General features: G+C 46.7%; 1 protein-coding gene across 2 annotated transcripts in view; it reads left to right on the top strand.

Moving 5' to 3' along the window:
- Positions 1-23357, top strand: part of LOC119178633 (uncharacterized) — a 187265-nt gene that overhangs the window by 79748 nt on the left and 84160 nt on the right. The window contains exon 1 of one of the 2 annotated variants that reach the window (XM_075870330.1): positions 7109-7317. The exons of the other annotated variant lie outside the window; for it this stretch is intronic. Coding sequence (XP_075726445.1) covers positions 7179-7317 — 139 coding nt within the window. The 5' untranslated portion in view covers positions 7109-7178. Of the gene's footprint in view, positions 1-7108; positions 7318-23357 lie in introns of those variants that run through there. 2 annotated transcript variants of the gene reach the window in all.

Raw genomic sequence — 23357 nt, 5'->3', positions numbered from 1 at the left:
ACCATCATTCCCGCATGCTCTCATGACGTCATCCTGGGGTGGGATTTTTTCTCCCGCAACGACGCCGTCATCCATTTTGCCGCCGCCGAAATTGAACTCTCCCCCTTCTCGCATTTGACGCCGGAAGACAGTTCTTCGAAAGTGAGCAAGATTCTCGTGAAAGACGATACCATAGTGCCTCCAAGCTCCACGATGGGTGTATCTGTCTACTGCGCTGGACTCTCCGACACAATTGCACTCGTTTCGCCATCCGACCGTGCTTGCCGAAGGAAAGGGTTGCTAGTACCTTTCGCGACCGTGCAAATCACCCAGGGCCACGCCTCTATTTTCGTGACCAACCCATCCCCGTACACTGTTACCTTGGTTCGAGGGGAATGTTTCGGCAGAGTGGAACCAGTGGATAACACACAAGTCCTGGACGTACCTGATGACTCGCGTTGTTCCAATTTGCGTACCATCAGTGCTGTTTCCACTTCTGATTCATCATCTCCTGATGTATTTGGCCCTTACATTGATGACAACATCACGTCGGTACAGCGTTCCCAGCTTCTGAACTTGTTGCGAGAATATCGTTCTTCTTTCGATGTCGGGCGAAGTTCTCTCGGTCGTGCGTCCGCTGTTACGCATCGTATCGACACTGGTGCCCATCCACCATTACGGCAACGTCCCTACCGCGTGTCGCCTGCTGAACGTCGGGAAATTAACGAGCAGGTTGATGATATGCTCAGACGCGACGTTATTCGGCCCTCGGACAGTCAATGGGCATCTCCTGTTGTTCTTGTTGTGAAGAAAGATGGTTCTGCGCGGTTCTGTGTAGACAACAGACGGCTCAATAAGATCACTCGCAAGGATGTTTACCCACTGCCGCGCATCGATGACGCAATTGACAGCCTTCACGGAGCCGAATTTTTTTCTTCTCTCGATCTGCGCTCGGGGTACTGGCAACTACCCATGGCTGATGACGCTCGACCGAAGACTGCGTTCATCACACCCGACGGCTTGTACGAATTCAACGTCATGCCGTTTGGTCTATGTAATGCACCTGCGACCTTTGAGCGCATGATGGACACCGTTCTGCGCAACTTGAAATGGCACACGTGCTTGTGTTACCTCGATGACGTTGTTGTGTTCGCTCCAGATTTCTCTACGCACCTCCAACGTCTGAAAGAAGTTTTTGCACGTGTCAGCAATGCCGGCTTGCAACTAAATCTGAAGAAGTGCCGCTTTGGAGCACGGCAACTCACCATCCTTGGGTACGTCGTGTCCAAGGATGGCATTCTTCCTGACCCAGCCAAGCTTCGGGCCGTGGCCGAATTCCCCAAACCTGCGTCCGTCAAAGAACTGCGTAGTTTCGTGGGCCTGTGCTCGTACTTCCGACGCTTCATACGAAACTTTGCCACGATCATATCACCACTGACGAAGCTCCTTGGAAGTAACGGGTCCCTCAATTCGTGGTCGTCTGAGTGCGACGACGCGTTCGCGAAGCTCCGCCATGTGTTGACGTCTCCTCCCATTCTACGCCACTACGACCCTACGGCCCCGACGGAGGTGCACACAGACGCCAGCGGTGTAGGCCTCGGCGCTGTCCTGGCGCAGCGCAAACCCGGATTCCCTGAATATGTCGTAGCATATGCAAGCCGTACGCTCACGAGAGCTGAGACAAACTACACCGTCACGGAGAAAGAGTGCCTGGCGATCGTCTGGGCTCTTACAAAGTTTCGACCGTATTTGTGTGGTCGCCCATTCGATGTCGTCACCGACCATCATGCACTATGCTGGCTTTCATCATTGAAGGATCCCTCAGGCCGTCTCGCCCGTTGGGCTCTTCGTTTACAAGACTACGACATCCGCGTGCTGTACCGCAACGAACGCCAGCATGCTGACGCCGACGCCCTCTCGCGCTCCCCTCGGCCTGAAGTTGATGTGCTCTGCTCAGTATCCTCGGCTGCTGTTTCTGCCATTGACGTCGACATAATCGCTACCGAACAGCGAAAGGATAATTGGATCGACCCGCTGATCGACTTGCTCTCTGATTCATCCGCAACGCCATCCACGCGTGCATTGCGTCGTCAAGCTCACCATTTCGCCATTCGTGATGGCCTTCTACACCGACGCAATTACGACGCCGACGGCCGGCAGCGGTTACTCGTGATACCCCGCAGTCTGCGGTCAGAGATATGTGAATCCTTCCATTCTGATCCGCAATGCGCGCACTCTGGGGTATTCAAAACCTACCATCGCATTCGACAACGTTACTTCTGGCGCGGGATGTACCGCTATGTGCAGCTGTTCGTTCGCTCTTGCCTCACTTGCCAACGCCGTAAACCGTCAGCTCACATGTCGCACGCCAGTCTACAACCGTTACCTTGCCCTGACCGTCCCTTTGGGCGCGTAGGTATTGATTTGTATGGACCACTTCCTCTGACGTCGGCTGGTAACCGCTGGGCCATCGTTGCCGTTGACCATTTAACGCGATACACCGAAACCGCCGCTCTCCCTGCGGCTGCTGTGCGCGATGTTGCGTCCTTCCTGCTGCATCGATTTATACTGCGCCACGGACCACCCCAAGAGCTTCTCAGCGATCTAGGCCGTGTCTTCTTGTCGGAAGTCGTCGAAGCCATTCTGACGGAGTGCCATTCTGTCCACCGCAAAACTACTGCTTACCACCCACAGACGAATGGCCTCACCGAACGCTTTAACCGCACCTTCGGCGACATGCTTTCTATGTACGTCGCTGCCAACCACACTAATTGGGATAATATACTGCCCTTCGTCACCTACGCCTACAACACCGCCCCTCAGAGCACGACTGGTTTTTCACCTTTCTATTTGCTGTACGGAAGGCACCCGTCGCACACCATGGACACGATACTCCCGTACACGCCGGATCCATCTGAGTGTACACCTATTTCCGAGACAGCCAGGCTTGCTGAAGAGTGTCGCGAGCTTGCCAAGACTTTTACGACGCAAGTGCAAGAGCGGCAGAAGAGTGTCCGTGATGCCGCCACCACTTCTGAGCCCACGTTCCTTCCTGGTGCGCTTGTATGGCTCTCGATCCCGACATCTGCCACTGGCCTCCCTTCCAAACTACGTCCCAAATACGAAGGCCCCTACCGTGTCATCGAGCGCACCTCACCCGTCAACTATCTGATCGAACCCGTTGAACAATCTTCGGACATGCGCCGCCGTGGGCGAGACATCGTCAACGTGGAGCACCTGAAGGCTTATTATGACCCGCTCATAATAACAAGCTGTTAGGTCGCCAGGCGGCTCCCTCTTCGACCCCGGGGTAATTGTAGCGAAGCCTCCGAACTATGAAATGGGTCGAACTCTTGAGTACCTTCTAGTGGGGCTACCCAACAAGGACGCCGCTCGCGCTGAGAGCCCGTGCTTGGCCGTTGCTGTCGCCATTGTGCTTGCTCGCTGTGGGCCGGCTAATAAACGCCTTAACAATATATACTTCATCGATGCCCTGATTCCGCAGTGCCTGCATGACGGCTAATATTTCTACTGAATCAAACGCCTTCTCGTAATCTATGAAGGCTATGTATAGTGGTTGGTTATATTCTGAGCATTTCTCTATTACCTGATTGATAGTATGAATGTGGTCGATTGTTGAGTAGCCTGTTCAAAATCCTGCTAGTTCCTTTGGTTGATTGAATTGTAATGTTTTCTTTACTGTGTTAGCAATTACTTTTGTAAATAGCTTGTATAATACAGAGAGCAAGCTAATTGGCCTGTAATTCTTCAAGTCCTTGTCATCTCCTTTCTTTTGTATTAAAATGATGTTAGCGTTCTTCCAAGACTCTGGTACTCTTCCCGTCAAAAGACACCTCGTAAACAGGGTGGCTAGTTTTTCTCACACAATCTGTCCTCCATCTTTTAGCATATCTGATGTTACCTGATCCTCACCAGCAGCTTTGCCTCTTTGCATGCTCTCCAAAGCTTTTTTGACTTCTTCTATGATTACTGGTGGGGTGTCATCTGGGTTACTGCTAGTTCTTATAGTATTAAAGTCGTGGTTGTCCCAGCTACTGTACAGATCTCTGTAAAACTCCTCCGCTATTTTAACTATCCTATCCATATTGGTAGTTATTTTGCCTTCTTTGTCCTTTAGTGCATACGTCCGATTTTCGCCTATCCCAAGTTTTCTCTTCACTGCTTTGACGCTTCCTCTGTTTTTCAGAGCGTGTTCAATTCTCTCTTGTTATATCTTCTTACAGCGGATATCTTACGCCTATTAATCAACTTCGAAAGCTCTGCCAGTTCTATTTTGTCTGTTGTACTTGAGACTTTCATGATTTGGCACTTCTTAATGAGATTCTTCGTTTCCTGGAAAAGTTTGCCAGTGTCCTGTCTAACTACCCTGCCTCCAACTTCCACTGCGCACTCCGTAATGATACTCGTCAGATTATCATTCATTGTATCTATGCTAAAGCAGGTTTCCTCGATAAGAGCCCAGTACCTGTTCTGAAGTGAGACTCTGAATTCCTGTACTTTCCCTCTCAGTGCTAGTTCATTGATTGGCTTCTTGCGTATCAGTTTCTGTCGTTCCTATTTCAAGTCTAGGCGATTTCGAGACCGTACTGCATCGTACCTTGCACCACTTCCACATCCTGCACGATGCCTGGGTGTGCACTCATTATAAAGTCTATTTCGTTCTTATTTTCGCCATTAGGGCTCCTCCATGTCCACTTCCGGTTTCCTCGTTTTCGGTAGAAGGTATTCAAAATTCGTAAATTATTGCGTTCTGCGAATTCTATTAGTAGCTCTCTGGCGTTTCTAGTACCGATGTCATAATCTCCTACTGCCTGGTCTCCAGCCTGCTTATTCCCTACTTTTGCATTAGGTCGCCCATCACTAAAGTATTTTGTGTTTTACCTTACTCATTGTCGATTCCACGTCTTCATAGAAGCTTTCAACTGAAGCGTCATCATGGCTTGATGTAGGTGCGTAGGCCTGTACCACCTTCATCTTGTATCTCTTATTCAGTTTAATTACGATACCTACCATCCTTTTATTAATGCTATAGTATTCCTCTATGTTGCCAGCTATGTTTCTGTGAATTAGGAGCCCCACTCTCAGTTCTCTTCTGTCAGCCAAGCCCCGATAGCAAAGGACCTGCCCATTCTGTAGCACCGTATAGGCCTCATCTGTCCTCCTAACCTCACTGAGCCCTATTACATCCCACTTAACACCCTCGAGCTCCTCGAATAGTAAAGCTAGACTTTCCTCATTAGATAAGGTTCTAGCGTTCAACGTTGCCAAGTTCAGGTTCCAATAGTGGCCTGTCCGGATCCGGAGATTCTTAGCACCCTCTGCTGCGTTGCAGATCTGGCCGCCGCCGTGGTCAGTTGCTTCGCAGCTGCTGGAGACTGAGGGCCGTGAGTTATTTGACGTATGCATGTGGGAAGTAGTGGCCAGATACTGCACCAGGGTGGCCAATCCTTCTCTGGTGAGGGAGTGCGTTTCCGGCGGTGGTAACCGGTGAGGCCACACCCCAAGCCTCGTAATGCAGTTCCATCCCCACGCAGATTTTTTATCCGGTTGGGAACTGCGCGGCACCGGGATTTGAACCACGGACCTTTTGCATGCGAGGCAGATGCTCTAACCACTACGCCATCGCTGCTTCGGCCTATAAGACCAGGTCTGGATAAAACACCGAAGGACACTTTGTCTCCATTGTCATTTAAAAGTGTGACATTCTGTTCAACGCGACACTTGAAGTGCACATGCGCCGATATATATAGACCACGACGCCGTTGTATACGCTGGATATCGACGGGTTGGCCAGGTTTGGGATCTCCATATAGCCTACATTTCAAGACCACAAATGAAAGACCTCCAGAAACGGGGGAGGTTATAAAGGTGATGGTGATAATGAGCGCCCGATAATCGAGAATCTTCGGTGCCCTCCGCTACGCTGTGTCCTTCATACCTTCATAATATTATCATCGTTTTCATAATAATATCATCATTATTATTATATGTGCGATACCTGAAATGCGGATTCATAACCACTCACCAAAAGGATTTCAAAAGGATTTAAGGGTAACTAACTGGATTTCCAGAGAAGGCAAGTGGGTTAGGGGGAGACAGAAGGTTAGGTGGACAGATGAAATTAAGAAGTTTGCGGGTATAAATTGGCAGCAGCAAGCACAGAACCGGGTTAACTGGCGGAACATGGGAGAGGCCTTTGTCCTGCAGTGGACTTAGTCAGGCTGATGATGATGATAATGATGATTATGACTGTGATGTCACTCTTGCGCGCACACGTCAATGGGTCACAATGTGTTGCGTCTTTGGGCATACATTGAAGTAGTGCTGCTCGTTCAAGCAAAGTTTGCCACACATACACCTGTCCTATGTAGTTATATTCATTTGATGAAGTAAATACTGAAAGTGACCATGACCGGAAAGTACGTATGTTAGCCTTCTAGGAAGGTAGAACCACTGGGTAGTTTTATACGGAATTGGGCTCCAATAAAATATTTTCGTCTCAGGTCCCTCAGTCTGTCAATGGGTGTGTCAATACGAATTCAAGATTTTATGAAACTGAGTCCTTACTGAATGGCTTAATATTTTGGCGTAACGACCCAAGCCTGATCTCCCTCATGCACCTGCTGCGTTAGCTATTTCATGTCCGAAAATTCCTATGAGGCCATATAAATGATGCAGTTTAATAATTTTGCCTGTCGAGAGTGGGCTTGGCCGCACCAGAGAGACAAGAATTCGAAACCCTGTCTTGTTGTTTGCACAGGTTCTGCTGTTGCTTCGTTCGGCTGCACAACAGGCTGATAACGGCTTTACTCCACTGGAACATGCTGCTTGGTTTTTGAACGTGCGCAAGTTTCATGAAGTCTACGGATCTACGGAACGGGCAATCTCGCCGAAGGTGCATGGACAGCGAAAGCCCTGGGATCATCGACATCAACTCAGGGGGCGGTTTCTTCGAGCCAGGATGCTATCTGTGCCGTCAGTGGGCTTGGCAGCACCGCAGAGACAAGAATGCTAAACACTGTCTTGCTGTTTGCACAGGTTATGCTGCTGCTTCGTTCGACTACACAACAGGTCGATAACGGCTTTAGTCCTTCGGAACATGCGGCTTTGTGTTTGAACGTGCGTAAGTTTCATGAAATCTACGGATCTACGGAACGGGCAGTTGTCGCTGAAAGAGCATGGACAGCGAAAGCCCTAGAATCATCGACATGAACCCAGGGGGCGGTTTCTTCAAGCCAGGATGCTCTCTGTGCCGTCGCTGGGCTTGGCAGCACCGGAGGGACAAGAATGCTAAACCTTGTCTTGCTGTTTGCACAGGTTGGTGCGAAACGTTACTCTGACTCTATTCAAGAGAACTGCCGTTGTCTTGTAGTGCTGCCGTGCCCACAGGCAATTAGTGTGCTTGTTGCCGAGTGTTTGGAGGTCGTATTGTTGTTACTAGCGTTTAGTGGAGACGTCGAAACAAACCCTGGCCCTGAAACGCAGGAGCTGCTCTTGCAGCTGATAGAGGGGCAAAGTGAAATCAAAGCAGAAATAGCAGAAATGAAGCAAAAAATTGTTAGTGCCGAAATGGCTTCGTCCCAGATACCTGCACTGGTAAAAGGGGTAGAGGTGCCTGAAACAGAATTATCGACTCTGCGATCCACTGTGACAAAACTGATAAAAAAGGTTGACTGAATAGAGAATCACCGTAGAAGTAATAATATTGTATTCAGGGGCATTCAAGATGCGCAGATTAAGACAGAGCAAACTTTGAAGCAGGAGGTTGTAGTGGGAATTCTGCAGGGAAAACTGAATCTATCAGTTACAAGTGTTGAACGAATACATCAAATTGGAAAACCTTCCTCAAACAGACCAAGACCTATCATTCTCCACCTGTGAAGCCTCACAGAAAAAAGGACTTACTGCGGAATCGCAATAAGCTAGAGGGCCCGAATATTTTCATCACTGAGGACTTTTCGCATGATGTAAGAAGGAAAAGACGCTGCCTGTGGAACAGCGCATTAGAAAACAGAAAAAAAAACACAAGGTTGCTTGATAAAATTAAGATAGACGGAGTGATTTATGCATGGCATGAAGCCACAATTTAAGGCTATCGGGTGACTCATAGCCTGTCTAAGACAGGTGCAAGAACCATTGCTTCCTTAAATGACTGACATGCGCATTCGGGCAAGCTTCGGCTACTGAACGTCAATGCCCGTAGCCTTCTAATAAGGATTTAGACCTTGAACACTTTTTATTTGAGCGTCACCCAGATATTGCATTTGTAACAGAAACGTGGTTACATGACGACGTCCTGGATTGTGAAATATGTCCTGCAGAATATAACGTGATCAAAAATGACCGCAGTAGTGGGGGAGGGGGGGGGGAGCATTGCCATCTTTCTGGAATGGAGCCTCAAATATACGGTCCTTTACAAACCGTCCGACATTAAAGCTATATGTTCCAAAACTCTTGGCCGACCCGACTTGATTGTGGGATGCGTATATTGTGCTCCGGGAGGTACTGCCGCCAGTGTTGATGCCTTGAATAAGAAACTGCATGACTTACGCGTTCAGAACAAAAACGTTATCATAGCGGGGGATTTTGATGTTCCAGACGTTGAATGGGGCGAAATGGAAACGGGTACGCGAGAACATGATGCATGCGCAGCAATTATAAATATGGGCTTTTCACGTGGGTTTACACAAGTAGTACGGGTCTTTACTGGGGTCTTCGATTATAGAAAATCTGTTCTTAACCTCTTCTTTTTATACCATAGCATTGTATTGAGACACTATAGAGTTCATATTCGGCCCGGGATCTCAGATCACTCGATTTTAGGATTGTTCTTAAGTAAAGATTGCTTTTCAAGGGTCCCTAGACATGTTTCGTATTACAGACAGTCCAACGAAGCTGGTGATACTTCAATAATATATGAATTGGCCTTTTGTTTTGAGAAGCTTGAAAAATTCAGTCAAGATGAATCTGTGCATATTGATGAGTTGCGGTTAAACTTTAAGGGAACGGTTCACAAATGTATAAGCCGCATATTCCTCTCAAAAGTAAATCAACACGTGTGCACAGCCCATGTATTACGATAGAGAACATACAACTGAAAATAAAAGTGGCAAGACGTAGGGCACTTTACAAGCGTACACACGATTCCGCTGTTCATGATGACATGTCAAACTTAAGGAAACAGTTAAAATTAATGATGAAGGAGTCTAAGAACAAGTATTATGGTGTCACTGTGGATATACTTCTACGCGAATCACCTCAAAAGTATTGGAGGCACCTGGCTCCAACTAAGAATGAAGTGACTTAAATATGCACAGAACAAGGATCTATTGAGAATAAATGTGATGTAGAAGACGCCTTCAATGACTTTTTTGCTATGGTCTTCACCAATGATGATGGAAAGCAGTCAAAATTTGAGGTACATCAACAGCTTTCAGTTGCAAGGGAATTGCGGATAACATATGAAGAAATATTAAATTTACTGCTTAACCTATACAAAGAAATCGACAGGTCCTGATGAGATACGAAATTTTTTTTAAAGCGGTATGCTGAATCGTCTGCGAAGTACCTCTTCATTATCTTCACGAAGTCCATACGGTAACGTACACTGTCTGAAGAATGGAAAATGAGTAAAGTTATACCCGTATTTAAAGACAGTGACACCGCGTTAACTGCCAATTATAGGCCCATTGCGCTAACGTCAGGCTGCTGTAAGGTGTGATAACATATTGTTTTTAAGTACCTTCGGCTGTTTTTATCACAGAACGAAATTCTTAGTAACTATCAACATATGTTTCACGAGCGTTTGTCAACCGTTACACAATTACTGGAAAGTGTTCACGAATTTAGTAAAGTTATTGATGGCAAGGGACAAATAAAACTGATATTTCTGGACTTCAAGAAGGCCTTCCTTACGGTTAGTCATAGGAAACTGTTAAAAAATAAAGGCTATTATAGGAAATACAGATGTAGTCAAATGGGTGAAAGACTATCTTACTGATCGTCGACAGTTCGTTAGTATTGATTAAAATAAGTCCGGGGTCTGTGATGTAAGATCAGGGGTGCCTCAAGGTTCAGTTCTTGGGCGTGTGTTGTTCCTGGTGTACATTAACGACCTGATCGAAGAATCGGCCACTGTTACAGCAAGGTTGTTCGCAGATGACTGTGTCATATATACTCTTAAACAACTTCTTAGGAAAAGTTCAACAATGGTGCGACAAGTGGCAGATGTCTCTTAACCCAGCAAAGACAGTATGTATGACCATCACACACAAACATGAATCTCTGTCATTTACATACACTCTACAAGGAGACCCACTTCATCGCGTAACAAAGTAGAATTATCTTCGAAATTTAATAACATCTCACCTTAGTTGCACACCACACACTAAAAAATAGTGGGGAGGGCCAACCCGAGATTAGATTATATTCGACGCTCCCTTAAACTGGATTCTCCAGCCACGAAATTGACTGCCTATAATGTGCTCGTGCGCCCAATATTAGAATATGCATGTGAAGTGTGGGATCCGTATGCTGAAAGATTCAGAGTCCAAACTACAGCAAGTCCAAAGACGTGCTTAGCGGTTTATTTATTCCCGATACCGTCGGCAATACGCCGTAACACCGCTTTACGCCAGGGCAAACCTGCCCCTGTTTAACGTCAGGAGGAAGGAGAAACGACTGAGCTTTTTCGAAATAATCATTACTGAGCTGCTACTTGTTGATAAGTCTTGGTGCATAAATGAATCTAAGACCCACATAGTGTGAAACAAACATAGTAGGCACGTTAAGGAAAAGAGATTTCCCAAGAATTACCACAAAAGCTCATTCTTCCTTTCGACAGCACGTGACTGGAATAGTCTCCGTGCAAACATTGTAAACGCAGGGACTCGGGGTCACTATTCTGCGCTTGTGTCCGAATATTTACAACAATATGGCGTATATCACAGTATCGCTGTATTCTATCGTTCCGTTGACTGTTTGCTGTATGTTGATGTATTGTTACCACACCTGTCTTGGTGCTGATGAGAACCGACAGTATCTGTAAATAAAACAAAAAATAAATACTCTCGTTTTGAAGCAGCTTGATGTTCTAAATTATTCTGTCGTTATAAGTCAGACGTGATAGTTTGACTAGAAGGGATAGACCGTCTGTAAATATGAGTTGGCATGTTAAATGTCTTTTTTACTAAATGGAGTGCTTCTTTAAATGCAATTTATTCTGTGGCCTATGCGCTTGAAGCATTCCGTATCCCAAATTTCCTGAGAGTTACATTTTTTTATATTTGGTGAGAGCAACGTATTCAGCTCGCGCCGTGTATGACGTGTATGTGCCGTCGGTGCATACGTGAATGGCTGTTGTTTTGAATGAACCGCTTCTTGTGATGATGAAATTTTAGTGAAACTAAATTTATATATTTTTACTGGGGGTGATGAGCCAACGGACTGCATGGGTATAGGATGTTAACCAGTGTGAATGTTTTTGGCCATAGTGAGTTATGTTACGGAAAGTGAATAGGGAAAATTCAGCTGGCAGTTCAACTCAAGCTTTAACGGAAATGCGTTAATCAGAATTAGTGGGTGCGTGCAAGTGGATTCTACTTCCTGTCTTTTGTCTTTAAACACATTTAGAATGTGCTCACAGTATGCGCACGCGCGCGCGCGCGCGCGCGCGCGTGTGTGTGAGTGTGTGTGTGCGTGTGTGTGTGTGTGTGTGTGTGTGTGTGTGTGTGTGTGTGTGTGTGTGTGTGTGTGTGTGTGTGTGTGTGTGTGTGTGTGTGTGTGTGTGTGTGTGTGTGCGTGTGTGTGTGTGTGCGTGCGAGCGTGCATGCGTGCGTGCGCGCGCCCTTCCACTCATCCAGTAAGCCGAGTTGAGAGTTTGCACCCAATTGTCTTCTTTGCTTCCATTCTTGTTTACTGTGTTCGCACTCAATGGTACCCAAGATACATTCATACCAACTCACCCAGCTCTCTATTCACTTAGATTGTTTGATTCTTATTCAAAATCTAAGACACAAGATTTGCATTTAACGTTAGTTCTTGATGGCCCATTGAAATGCAATTGCGAAATTCTAAGTAAACGCACATTTCCATGTTAAAGTGGAAAATATCAAATACGAAGCATTTCTTAGCAAACTTCGGCGACTTTGAGCGTACCTATCTATCTAGCCCCCTATGACTTTTAGCTCTCCTGAACATTCGAATGATGGCTTTCATACCAGTTTTATGGCATAACGTGACTGTAGGACAAGCATAAATGGCTAGTATAACATGCAAATCATGACATGTACATCACAAATATTATGATTTATATTTCGTAATCTTGCTCCTCTTGTCGTGGTTTCCTGAACATGACATGTTGCGAGACTGGTATGCTATGTTATGACTGCAAGGCAAACACAAGTGGCAGGCCCTAACGTGAAAATCATGACATCCATGTCATGCAACTCAAGACTACACGCCATACGCTCATGGTGCACTCGTGGTCGTACCGCTAGTTTCACATATACTTAATTTGGTATTACGTGGCATGAATAGATGGTGAAGGTGCATGAGTGGTGCAAGCATGATAATCATGCCATGCGTGTAATTTAAGAATATGGCTATATGATGCGCTCACGGCCATTTCACTCGCTTCACGTGTACCAAACTTGGTATTTCATGATGCGAACCGACGATGAATGAATTATCACGTCCGAAGGTGATAATAATTACATGCGTGTTATGTAAAACACGACTACATGCCATGCTCGTAGTGCGCTCGCAGCCGTTTCGCTAGCTTGACATACACCAAATTCGCTGTTACGTGACGTGAATGGATTGCAAAGGTATATGACTGGTGCCGTCATGATACTGATGGCATTCGTGTCTTGTAGGCACTTGACTATATAGCACGCACATGAATCGTTTGCGGCCGTTCCGCTAGCTATATACCAAATTTCGTATTACGTGACGTGAATGTACAACGAAGATAATTGACAAATCCAAGAGTGATAACGAAAATATTCCTGCTATGTAAAACATCACTACATGACTACATGTTACGCTCATAGCGTGCTCGCAGCCGTTTCGCTAGCTTCACAAATATCCAATTTGGTATTACGTGACATTATTGAACGATGAACACAAATGCGAGGCGCAAATCATGACGTGTAAGTCACGTACGGCATAATTTACATGCATACCACTGCTGGGCCTGCCTTTGCAAACGTTAGTGGTGCCATCGTTATGCGACTAACAACAACATACTTGCATGTTATTCAGATACCAGGGTGCGCATAACATTTTCACCTGTGTATACTGTGTACTTGTGGTGGTTCTTGGGCCCTCAGACGCAGAAACCCAAGACAAGGACAAGAGAAACATTTATTGACTTCACACACAAAACGATCACAACACTGTGGCTATCTGTACAACACACTGGCTCCATAATTCAGTCATACAGTCCTTATGCCTACGCGCCCGCGAGTAACCCACGCGTCCTCACTACTCGGAAGTCTAATTCCGTCGGGTGCCACTCACGCTCCCGCTGAAGACGATGGCATCGACGACCCAACCTCGCCACGGGAAGGTTGCCAAGTGCACGGGAGCTCACGAGCAGACCATCAGCTGCTCGTGCTGGACCAGGCGGCCGCACGCTGCGGCGAACGCAACACCGAGGTCGCACCTTCAATTGGCGGTTGTGCCGGACCGGCTCCGAAGTGGCACCGTGGCCACGATCTCGGTGACTGGTTGTGCCGGACCCGAGTCTGGACAGGATCAGCCGCTTGCCCTGGCCCGCACGCTCGTCCGCCACAGGAACAGCATGTCAGGCCCGGCCCGGAACCGCCACTCGCCTCAGGAACATGCCACGCTCGTCCCGGTTGAGTTGGTGACACCCGCTCGTTGGTTCGGTCCCCTGAGGCCCAACGCCTAGCGCTCTTGCTAGCTGGCCGCGTTCTTCCTCTGCCTGTCGCTGTTCCGAAGCTCACGCGCTCACGTTCGTCTGACCCCGTGCACACTTTCGTCTTCGTCGGTTATTTTCCGCTGTCGGTTTCACTTTCAGTTTCGATTTTGGTTGTGAGAAGCACTCTTACCACACTCCCCCCAACTTCCAGTACGCTGTACACACGTAACACACAGTTCCCGAATATAACAAAGGTTCCGCACACATTAAATGTCACAGTTTAGATGTAAAAAAAACCAATTGCACTATGATGACAACATGATAAAAAAATTGTGTACAACGGCAATAAGTCACTGCTCGGTAAAAGCCGCACGACTCATATAGTCGGCACCAACGTTGTTCACACCACGAATGTGTTCCACGTGAAAGTCATATTCCATAGGAAGGAGACTCCACCGCAAGACTCGATTATTTAGGTGCCTAGCTGACTGAATATAAGTCAATGGCTGGTGGTCACATTACAACGTGAACGGCTTGCCATAGAGAAAAATGTGGTATTTGCGAACAGCCCAGACTACGGCAAGGCCTTCTCTTTCAATTGTGGAGTAGGCTGCTTCGCGGGGTAGTAATTTACGACTCGCGTAGGAAACTGGGTGCAGACGGCCTTGGTGTTCCTGGAGCAAAACTGCTCCTAAGCTCCGCGAAGACGCATACGCGCGCAGAACAAATGGCTTATGCAAGTCGGGTGACTTCAGCACAGGCTGCGTGGACAATAGATTCTGCACTTGTCGAAACGCTCCCTCATGTTCTTCACCCCATAACTTATTGGGGTGGCCTTTCTTTGTAAGTTCTGTGAGCGGAAATGTCAACTCAGCGTAAATGGGCAAAAAGTCGCGGTAATAACCTGATAGGCCGAGAAAGGCTTTCAATTCCTTCTTGGTGCTTGGCGGCACAGCTGCTTGTATCTTATCAGTAATGCTCTTACTCGTTTGCAGCATACCTCGCCCAACACTGTGGCCCAAAAAGTGGTAGTCGGACAGCCGACCGCACATTTCACTGGTTTTATAGTTAGACGAGCCGCTCTGACGCGCTCAAACAATCTCTTTAGGGTTACCAAGTGTTCGTTTCAAGTTTCAGTAGTGACGAGCACATCGTCAAAGTAATATAGCACATTGGGAATCCCCTCGGTGACGACTCGCATTAACCGATTAAATACTGCCGGCGCAGTCTTGATGCCGAAGGGCATAAAGTTGAACACGTGGTACAAGCCATATTCACATGAGAAAGCCGTGAGCTCTTTCGACTGACTGGCCATAGGTACCTGCCAGTATCCTTTAGTAAAATCAAAGCGCGAGAAGTAGTTGCATCCCGTAAGCATAGCGAACATCGTATCTGTGCGAGGGATCGGCTCACAATCTGGAAGTATGACCTTGTTCAGTTGTCGGAAGTCAATACACAAACGCATGGTACCATCTTTCTTATTGACGACCACTATGGGCGAGTGATAGGCTGATGTTGACCTTTCAATGACACCTAACTGCCGCATGTCCATCACTTGCTCCTCGACGGCACCTTTGACAGTAAAAGGTAGCGGGTACTGTCGTACCTGTATGGGAGCCTATGATGTAAGCTTCAACTCACAGTGAACAATGTCAGTCTTCCCAGGTACATCTGAGAAAACGTCTCTGAATTCTTTAAGAACCGCTGTGGCTTGCTGTCGTGCATCAGCGTTGAGCTCCGATGCTATGGTAACATTCGTCCAATCCTGTGTCTGTTCTAGTGTGATATGAGGCACTTAGTCGGACTGAACCTCGTCTGTGTCACTTGGCAACGTCGTGGTAATGCCTGCAACCGTTCGTTGGCTTAGTGGCTTGCGCTCCTCATACTTCTTTAACATGTTGATGTGAAAGAGCGTAACCTTGTGGCCCAGGCTTACTAGGTAATCCAGTTCGCTGCGTTTCTCAATAACAGGGAAGGGGCCCTTCCAGGAAAGCACCAGCTTGTTAGCATCGGCTGGTAGCAACACCAGCACCTGGTCACCAGGGACAAGTTCGCGCTGTCTCGCTTTCTTATCGTACTACCCTTTCTGCAACTTCTTCGCCTTCATCAATTCTTCGTGTGCGAGCGCACAGGTGCGTTCTAAACGTTGCCGCAGCTCCATCATATGCGTGTATGTCGTCTTGGTTTCGTCATCGAGGCGAGGGTTCGTCCAGAGCTCCTTGAGAACAGCCATTGGCCCTCGCACGTATCTACCATATAATAATTCAAAAGGAGAGAATCCAGTGCTACATTGGAGAAGCTCTCGGTAGGCGAACAGTAACGGACCAATGTAACGGTCCCAGGTTTTCGGACGCTCTTGACACATTCGCCCTATCATGCGTTTTAATGTCCCATTAAAACGTTCAATCAAACCATTGGCCATCGTATGGTATGGCGTAGTAGGCAGTTGTTTGAATGAAAGCAGTCGGCTGAATTCCTTCGTAACTGCTGACATGAAAGACGTGCCGCGATCACTGATGATCTCTTTAGGTATGCCAACGCGAGAGAACATTTCCAGGAGACCTTCCGCAACCTGTCTCGCTTCAATGGAGGGAAGTGCTACCGCGTCGGGGTATCGCGTCGCAAAATCTATCATTGTCAGTACGTAGCGATTGCCCTTTTCAGATGTTGGTGACCATGGGCCGATAATATCAATGCCAACTCTCGTAAACGGTGTCTCGATGAAAGGCGTGGTGCCCAAGGGAGCGCGTCCCACCAGGTGGCGTGGCACCATCCGTTGACAGATGTCGCAAGACTTCACGAAGCGTTTTCTGTCGGATTGGACACCCGGCCAATAGAACTCTCCAGTGACCCTGCTTACTGTCTTCGTGATACCTTGATGGCCGGCTAAGATGCCTTCGTGGGCTAGTTTCAGCACTACCTCACGCAACTGTCGTGGTACAACAAGTTGCTCCAAATTAGTTCCATCTGGCAAGTTGTGCTTGCGGAATAAGGTTCCGTCCCGAATGAAAAACACCGTTTCTCGATCGTTCGACATGATTTTCTTGCCAACCGCCACGAAACACTTTCGCAAAGTTTCGTCATCCACTTGATATTTTTTAAGCGCCTCACTTCCGACTTGTAAAGCAGGCAGAGTCATCACAGGTAAAGAAGTGTGCTTCTTCGTTTCTCCTGCTTTTCCCACGAGGACTTCTTCAGGTAGGGGCCACTTTTCTATGGCTTCATACGGTGGCTCATACGCTTCCTCCGCATTTGATCTTGGTTGGGTTGCGTGCAAATTGCCAGATACATCCTGCTCACCATTGACAGCATTCCCTTTGCTAGAGTCTGTGCATGGTGCACGCCTTGTTTCCACATGGCCATGGTCATGCTGTGGTGCTGACTCATTCCTAGGTAACGTATCCGGCAATGCCGCGCCCTTGATGTTGCCCAAAATTACGTCGTATAATGGGTCGGTCATACACTTAACGAGTACTTCCACAGTAAACAATGTACATTGCAAAAGGACTTTTGCCTCTGGGAGGTATCACACAGTACGGTCCAATAAGTACACTGGGCTCGTCGTTCCCGTGAACTTCTCCTTCGGAACCAAGGACTGCCGCACGACGACCGTGTTGCAGCCGGTGTCTCGAAGCACATGCACTGGTCTGTCCTCTAGGAACCCCTCCACAACAGGCATGTCAGTGACTCCAACGTTCGCGGATCGTCGACTTGATGTGGCATTGACGATGGCTATTGTTCCGCCGTCTTGGAGAACAATGTAGCCACTCTTATGGTGTTCAGGTGTCAAGTCTTCGCGTTTTTCCGATAGCATACATGATGCCTGGTCTTTGCCAAATTTTCTACCGGGGCATCTGTCACTGCTGTGTCCACTTTGTTTGCATACTCCACATCGGCTGAAAGTATTCCCTTTCGTGCGGGACCAGCAGTCGGCTGCGCGATGGCCTGCCTTGTCACAAAGGAAACAGCGACTTGCAGGCTTCTCCGTCTTCTTCGCGGACTCCGGCTTGGACACCGAAGGTCCCGGATCCTTGGGAATCCGTTCTCTTCCTAAGTTTGTGAGCGCCTGTGCTTCCATGAAGTTGTCGGCAGTCTCGCAAAGCGAACTCAGGGTTTTGCAACTTCTCTCCTTGAGAAAGATCCTGAGTGCCGGAGAACAACCCTTCATGAATTGCTCACTTATCATCAGATCTCGCAGGCTAGCAAAGCTTGTCTCCGTTTTTCCGACTTCAAGACAACGGTCAAAGTAGCCGGAAAGCCTTGCAGCATACTGCAGACTAGTCTCGTTTTCTTCGGGCTTCGCTTTACGAAATTTTTCGTGGTAGCCTTCCGCAGTATAGCGGAACCTCTGAAGAAGTGCCGCTTTCAGCTGATCATAATTCAGCACAGCTGTTGGATCTAACCGGCCTATGACTGTTAGTGCTTCTCCTGTCATGCATAGGCTAAGCGAAAGAGCCCGCTTTTCACGCGGCCACCCTTGACACGTGGCGACCCGTTCAAATCACTGCAGGTACGCGTCGAGGTCGTCCCGAGCCTCATTGAAGGGCGGAATCAGTTTATGAGGACTGCAGACCTCTGTTATTCCTCTGGCGCTCATGCTGGATCCTCCTTGTTCGTCAGCCACCATTGGCTGTACCCTGCTTGCGCTCTCCTGAAGTCGAAGCTTCAGTTCGAGGATCTCCAGCTCTTGTTCCTGCACCTTCTGCTGCTGCTCTAACAGCTTCTGCTGCCTCTCAGCATTTTCTTTCGCGATCTCACGCTCCCTAGCACGCTCATCTCGAGCTTCAACGCACTCTCGCTCAACCCACTCTCTGAGCTCCTCGTTCTCCAACCCTAGCTGTCGGCCAAGTGCAATAAATTTCTCCCTGTCCATGACAAAGGCTGCGTCTGAGTAATGGCTTTAGATTTTAATATGCCATCCTGGAATCTTCTGATCCTGGCAGGCTCGCCAATTGTGGTGGTTCTTGGGCCCTCAGACGCAGAAAACCAAGACAAGGACAAGAGAAACATTTATTGACTTCACACACAAAACGATCACAACACTGTTGCTATCTGTACAACACACTGGCTCCATAATTCAGTCATACAGTCCTTATGCCTACGCGCCCGCGAGTAACCCACGCGTCCTCACTACTCGGAAGTCTAAATCCGTCGGGTGCCACTCACGCTCCCGCTGAAGAAGATGGCGTCGACGACGCAACCTCGCCACGGGAAGGTTGCCAAGTGCACGGGAGCTCACGAGCAGACCATCAGCTGCTCGTGCTGGACCAGGCGGCCCCACGCTGCGGCCGACGCAACACCGAGGTCGCACCTTCAATTGGCGGTTGTGCCGGACCGGCTCCGACGTGGCACCGTGGCCACGATCTCGGTGAATGGTTGTGCCGGACCCGAGTCTGGACAGGATCAGCCGCTTACCCTGGCCCGCTCGCTCGTCCGCCACAGGAACAGCATGTCAGGCCCGGCCCGGAACCGCCACTCGCCTCAGGAACATGCCACGCTCGTCCCGGTGGGGTTGGTGACACCCACTCGTTGGTTCGGTCCCCTGAGGCCCAACGCCTAGCGCTCTTGCTAGCTGGCGGCGTTCTTCCTCTGCCCGTCGCTGTTGTTGTTGTTGTTGTTGTTTTCCTGTGCAAATGGCTCGTACCCAAAGAAGGGGATTGGCCAATTATAAGGTGAATTTGCCCTAAACTTTCAGCATTGCGTCATTCCTACAATTTTTTTGTAACTTAATTTTGATTTGAAATACCGATATCAAGTTTGCAGAAAAAAAATAAGAAAAATAGTGAGACAGCAATTTAGCAAGAAAATCGTTTAGTCGCAGTGATGTATTCTTGAACGGCAAATAAAACATCCCTGTGGCTGAAACCCAGTGTAGAGGCTCCAAATGAAAGAAGATCAGGTTGTGATAGTTGCAAGCCCAGTCTTTGAAGAGGTGGTGCTAGTATGCTTTGCCTGAATAAATCGAAACGGCGACAATGTAATAAAAAATGACTGATCGTTTCCTCTTGATTACAGTAAATGCACATAGGGGAATTCAATATGCCTGATCTATGCAAGTAAAAATTGAGGGAGGTAACGCGGCAACGAAATTTCGTGATGACAACTTCCATCATCCTTGATTTAGTCAGTTCACTGCGCCAGGGAAATAACAAGTGTTTGTACTCTGGAGAAGCCGTCAGTGCAGGGTCAGATAAATTTTGCCTGATTTTAAGTGTGCGAAATCGCGCCACCGTAGTGTATACTGTATGAGGGAAAATAGGAATAATTGGTGTCGAAAGGGATGCCTTCGCAAGAGAATCAGCTATTTCGTTTAACAACAAACCTTTGTGCCTTGGTGTCCAGATTAAATGAATACTTCGGAGATGACAGGGGATCAACGATTTAAAAAGTTTCACCGCAGGTGAGTGACCAGAAGCGGACAGAGAAGAGCACACTGATAATGAATCAGTTATGACTGCTACAACTGGAATGGAAATATTTACCTTTCGCAAAGCTAACGTTATTGCCATGAATTCAGCCAGAAAGACAGGAAGAAAGTCCGGTAAGCGAAGTGAAAATGACCAATCAAGTACGGGGCAATATATTCCAACGCCTGATTTTTCATGTGATTGAGATGCGTCCGTTGCTACAATGACATTTGTTGGCAGAGTACTTAAATGGTCCTGCAATAAACCATTTAAAATGCCTGTAGGTAATAGCTTTGCGTGAGTTGGGAAGATATCATGGTAAACAATTTCTGGAGAATTTTGTTGCTCAGTTAAAGGAATCAGATCACGAACGTGTACATTTAGGGGCTCAAGTAACGATTGAACAAATACTATTTGTGGTTTGGTAAATCTGGGCCAATGCACGGAGAAGAATAGGTCAGGATTGGAAATAAAAATAATTTGTTCAGGGTTAAACGGTGCTTCATATAGTCGTAAAAAGGTCTGCACAGTAAGAATGTTAAAGCGACATAATAAGGTTGGTATTCGTGCTTCAAGGTATAACACTGCATTTGCAGTATACTTTGGAAGTCCTAAGCAGAGCCGTAAAGCCTCTCTTTCCAACAGAACGAGCGGCCGAAGTTTGTAGGCTGGCGCACCAGAAAAAAGAATGCAGCCAAACTCCAACACAGGTCGGACATACATTTTATATATAATCAAAAGTGCCTTTCTTCTCATACCTGATCTACAATTGCTCAACCTCCGCAATACGCCCATCGCGCGTACTGCTTTTGTCGCGATGTATTCAATGTGAGGGCGCCAATTTAGATGCTCATTATACATAACTCCAAGATATTTCAATGATTGTACTTGTGAGATATCTTGAAGCTTGTAATTAATAGATATGTGCACGGGATCTTTGATTGGAAAAACGAGAATAGCACATTTACCGGTATTCAGGTTCAACATCAATCCATCCAACCAATGTTCTATTTTATTAAGATATGTTTGCAAGATAGTGTAGAGACAGTGGAAGTCATGTGCCATCGCAAAGAAAGCAATGTCATCAGCATAAACATAGGTTTTCACTTCTGGATGAACGGGGATGGTACTAAGCAATATGTTGAATAAAACCGGGGAAAGTACTGACCCCTGAGGTACACCTCGGGTTTGCTTGTGCTTACAGGAAGAGAAACCGCCTTGATAACAATAGAATTCTCTTCTACCTAAATATTCCGTCACCCATGCTACTATATAAGGTGGAAGTCCATGACTCCATAACTGATTAGTCAAGATAGAATACTCTACACTATCATATGCTTTACATATGTCTAACGTTACTAAAGCCGCAAAGTGCTTTTTGTGACGGGCAATATGAATATGACTTTCCAGATCTACATGTGCATGCCATATGGAATATCCAGATCTAAAGCCACTTTGGGAAGGACTCAACAGTTGTTTCTCGTTAATAAACCTAATTATACGACCATGAAGTATCCTTTCAATAAGTTTTACTACATTAGATGTTAAGGCTATCGGTCTATGTTGTCTATATTATAGCCTGCCCCCTGTTTCTTAAGCAATGGTATAATTTTCGCAATCTTCCATTTATAAGGGATCCATGCTCTTCTAAGGGAATAATTGACGAGACCTAACAGATCATTCGGATATTCCCTGTGAAGTATTTTTAGCATTGTATTTGTTATTCCATCGGGGCCTGGTGCTGCATTTGGCAATCTTTCCATAGCGTGATTTAATTCGGAAGTCGATATTTCTGTGTAGTCATAGATGGTTGTTGTGTAAGCCGAATTAGGAAGATGTGTTGAGAACCTGTTTTCTAATTCTTTAGCCAACTGATTCAATGATTCCTGTAGTTCCTGTGAGGTGTAAACAACTGAGTCAACGTTTCCTGGTATAGGGGTCTTCTTCCTACCACGAAGGAAGTTGAATAAAGCACGTTTGTTATTTGATTTAGACAGGTACTCGAAATGTTCTTGATCATATTGCTCTTTCGCTCGCGATACAGTGCGTTTAAATGTTGCCGCAATGAACTGATAATCCTTCCAATTTTTTGGACTCTGATTACATATAAGTCTTTTCCATGCAGCTTTTCTTCTTCTATAATCTCGTGTGCACTCATCATTCCACCATCTACTAGGTTGGGCACTTTTGGATGACGACGAAGCAATTACAAATTCTGAAGTGTTCTTGGAGATTTTTAAAGCAGAACAGAGATTTCTGCCGAGGTCTTCATTTTGACCACTGGACACTGCGCTAATGTTGGAACGCAAGCAGTCTTTAAATTTTTTGTAATTGATCAATGTTTTCTCTGTCCTTTCAATAGATTTCACAGCACATGAGATTTCAAAGTATACAGGAAGATGGTCACTGTTTGAAGAGAAATCAATTGTTTTCCAAGACTTTATTGAAACACTTGGGCTGCAAAACGTGAGATCTAATACCGATCGTGTCCGTCCGCGAATAAATGTAGGCTGTCTATCATTTAGGCAGGTAAGATTTTTGTTAATCATCCAATCCCACAGAAGAGTACCAGAATGGTCTGTTCGAAATCCCCATGAAACATGATGTGAGTTGAAATCACCAGTCAGAAGGAAATCATTCTTGCAATTAGCTAAGGCAGTATCTAATTGTTGAGTATTATGCAAACCCGTTGGAAAATATGCGTTTATAAGTGAAAAAGGGTGGTGCCCGGGCAGACAGAGGTCTATTGCCAAAATTTCACAGTCTGTGGACATAAGCTGAAAAGATATGCTCGCTGTGCGGCAAAATTTATTCGAGACTAGTATAATTAGACCACCTCCTAGTGATGGACGGTCTAACCGAAATGCTCTAAAATTGTTTAAATGATAATTCTTAACAGGGTTAAGCCAAGTTTCTTGTAATAAGATTATATCCGGATATAACTGATTAAAAGCAAAGTAAGTCAGTAGACGCAGAAATCAAAGACCTACAATTCCACTGTAGTACTTTCAAGGTATCTATGTTGACGAGCGAAACACTTCAGCAACGGCAGCTTCTAAAATACT

The sequence above is a fragment of the Rhipicephalus microplus genome, chromosome 1 (assembly GCF_043290135.1).
Source record: "Rhipicephalus microplus isolate Deutch F79 chromosome 1, USDA_Rmic, whole genome shotgun sequence".
Classification (NCBI taxonomy): Eukaryota; Metazoa; Arthropoda; class Arachnida; order Ixodida; family Ixodidae; genus Rhipicephalus; species Rhipicephalus microplus.
This window is presented reverse-complemented; position numbering and strand designations above follow the sequence as displayed.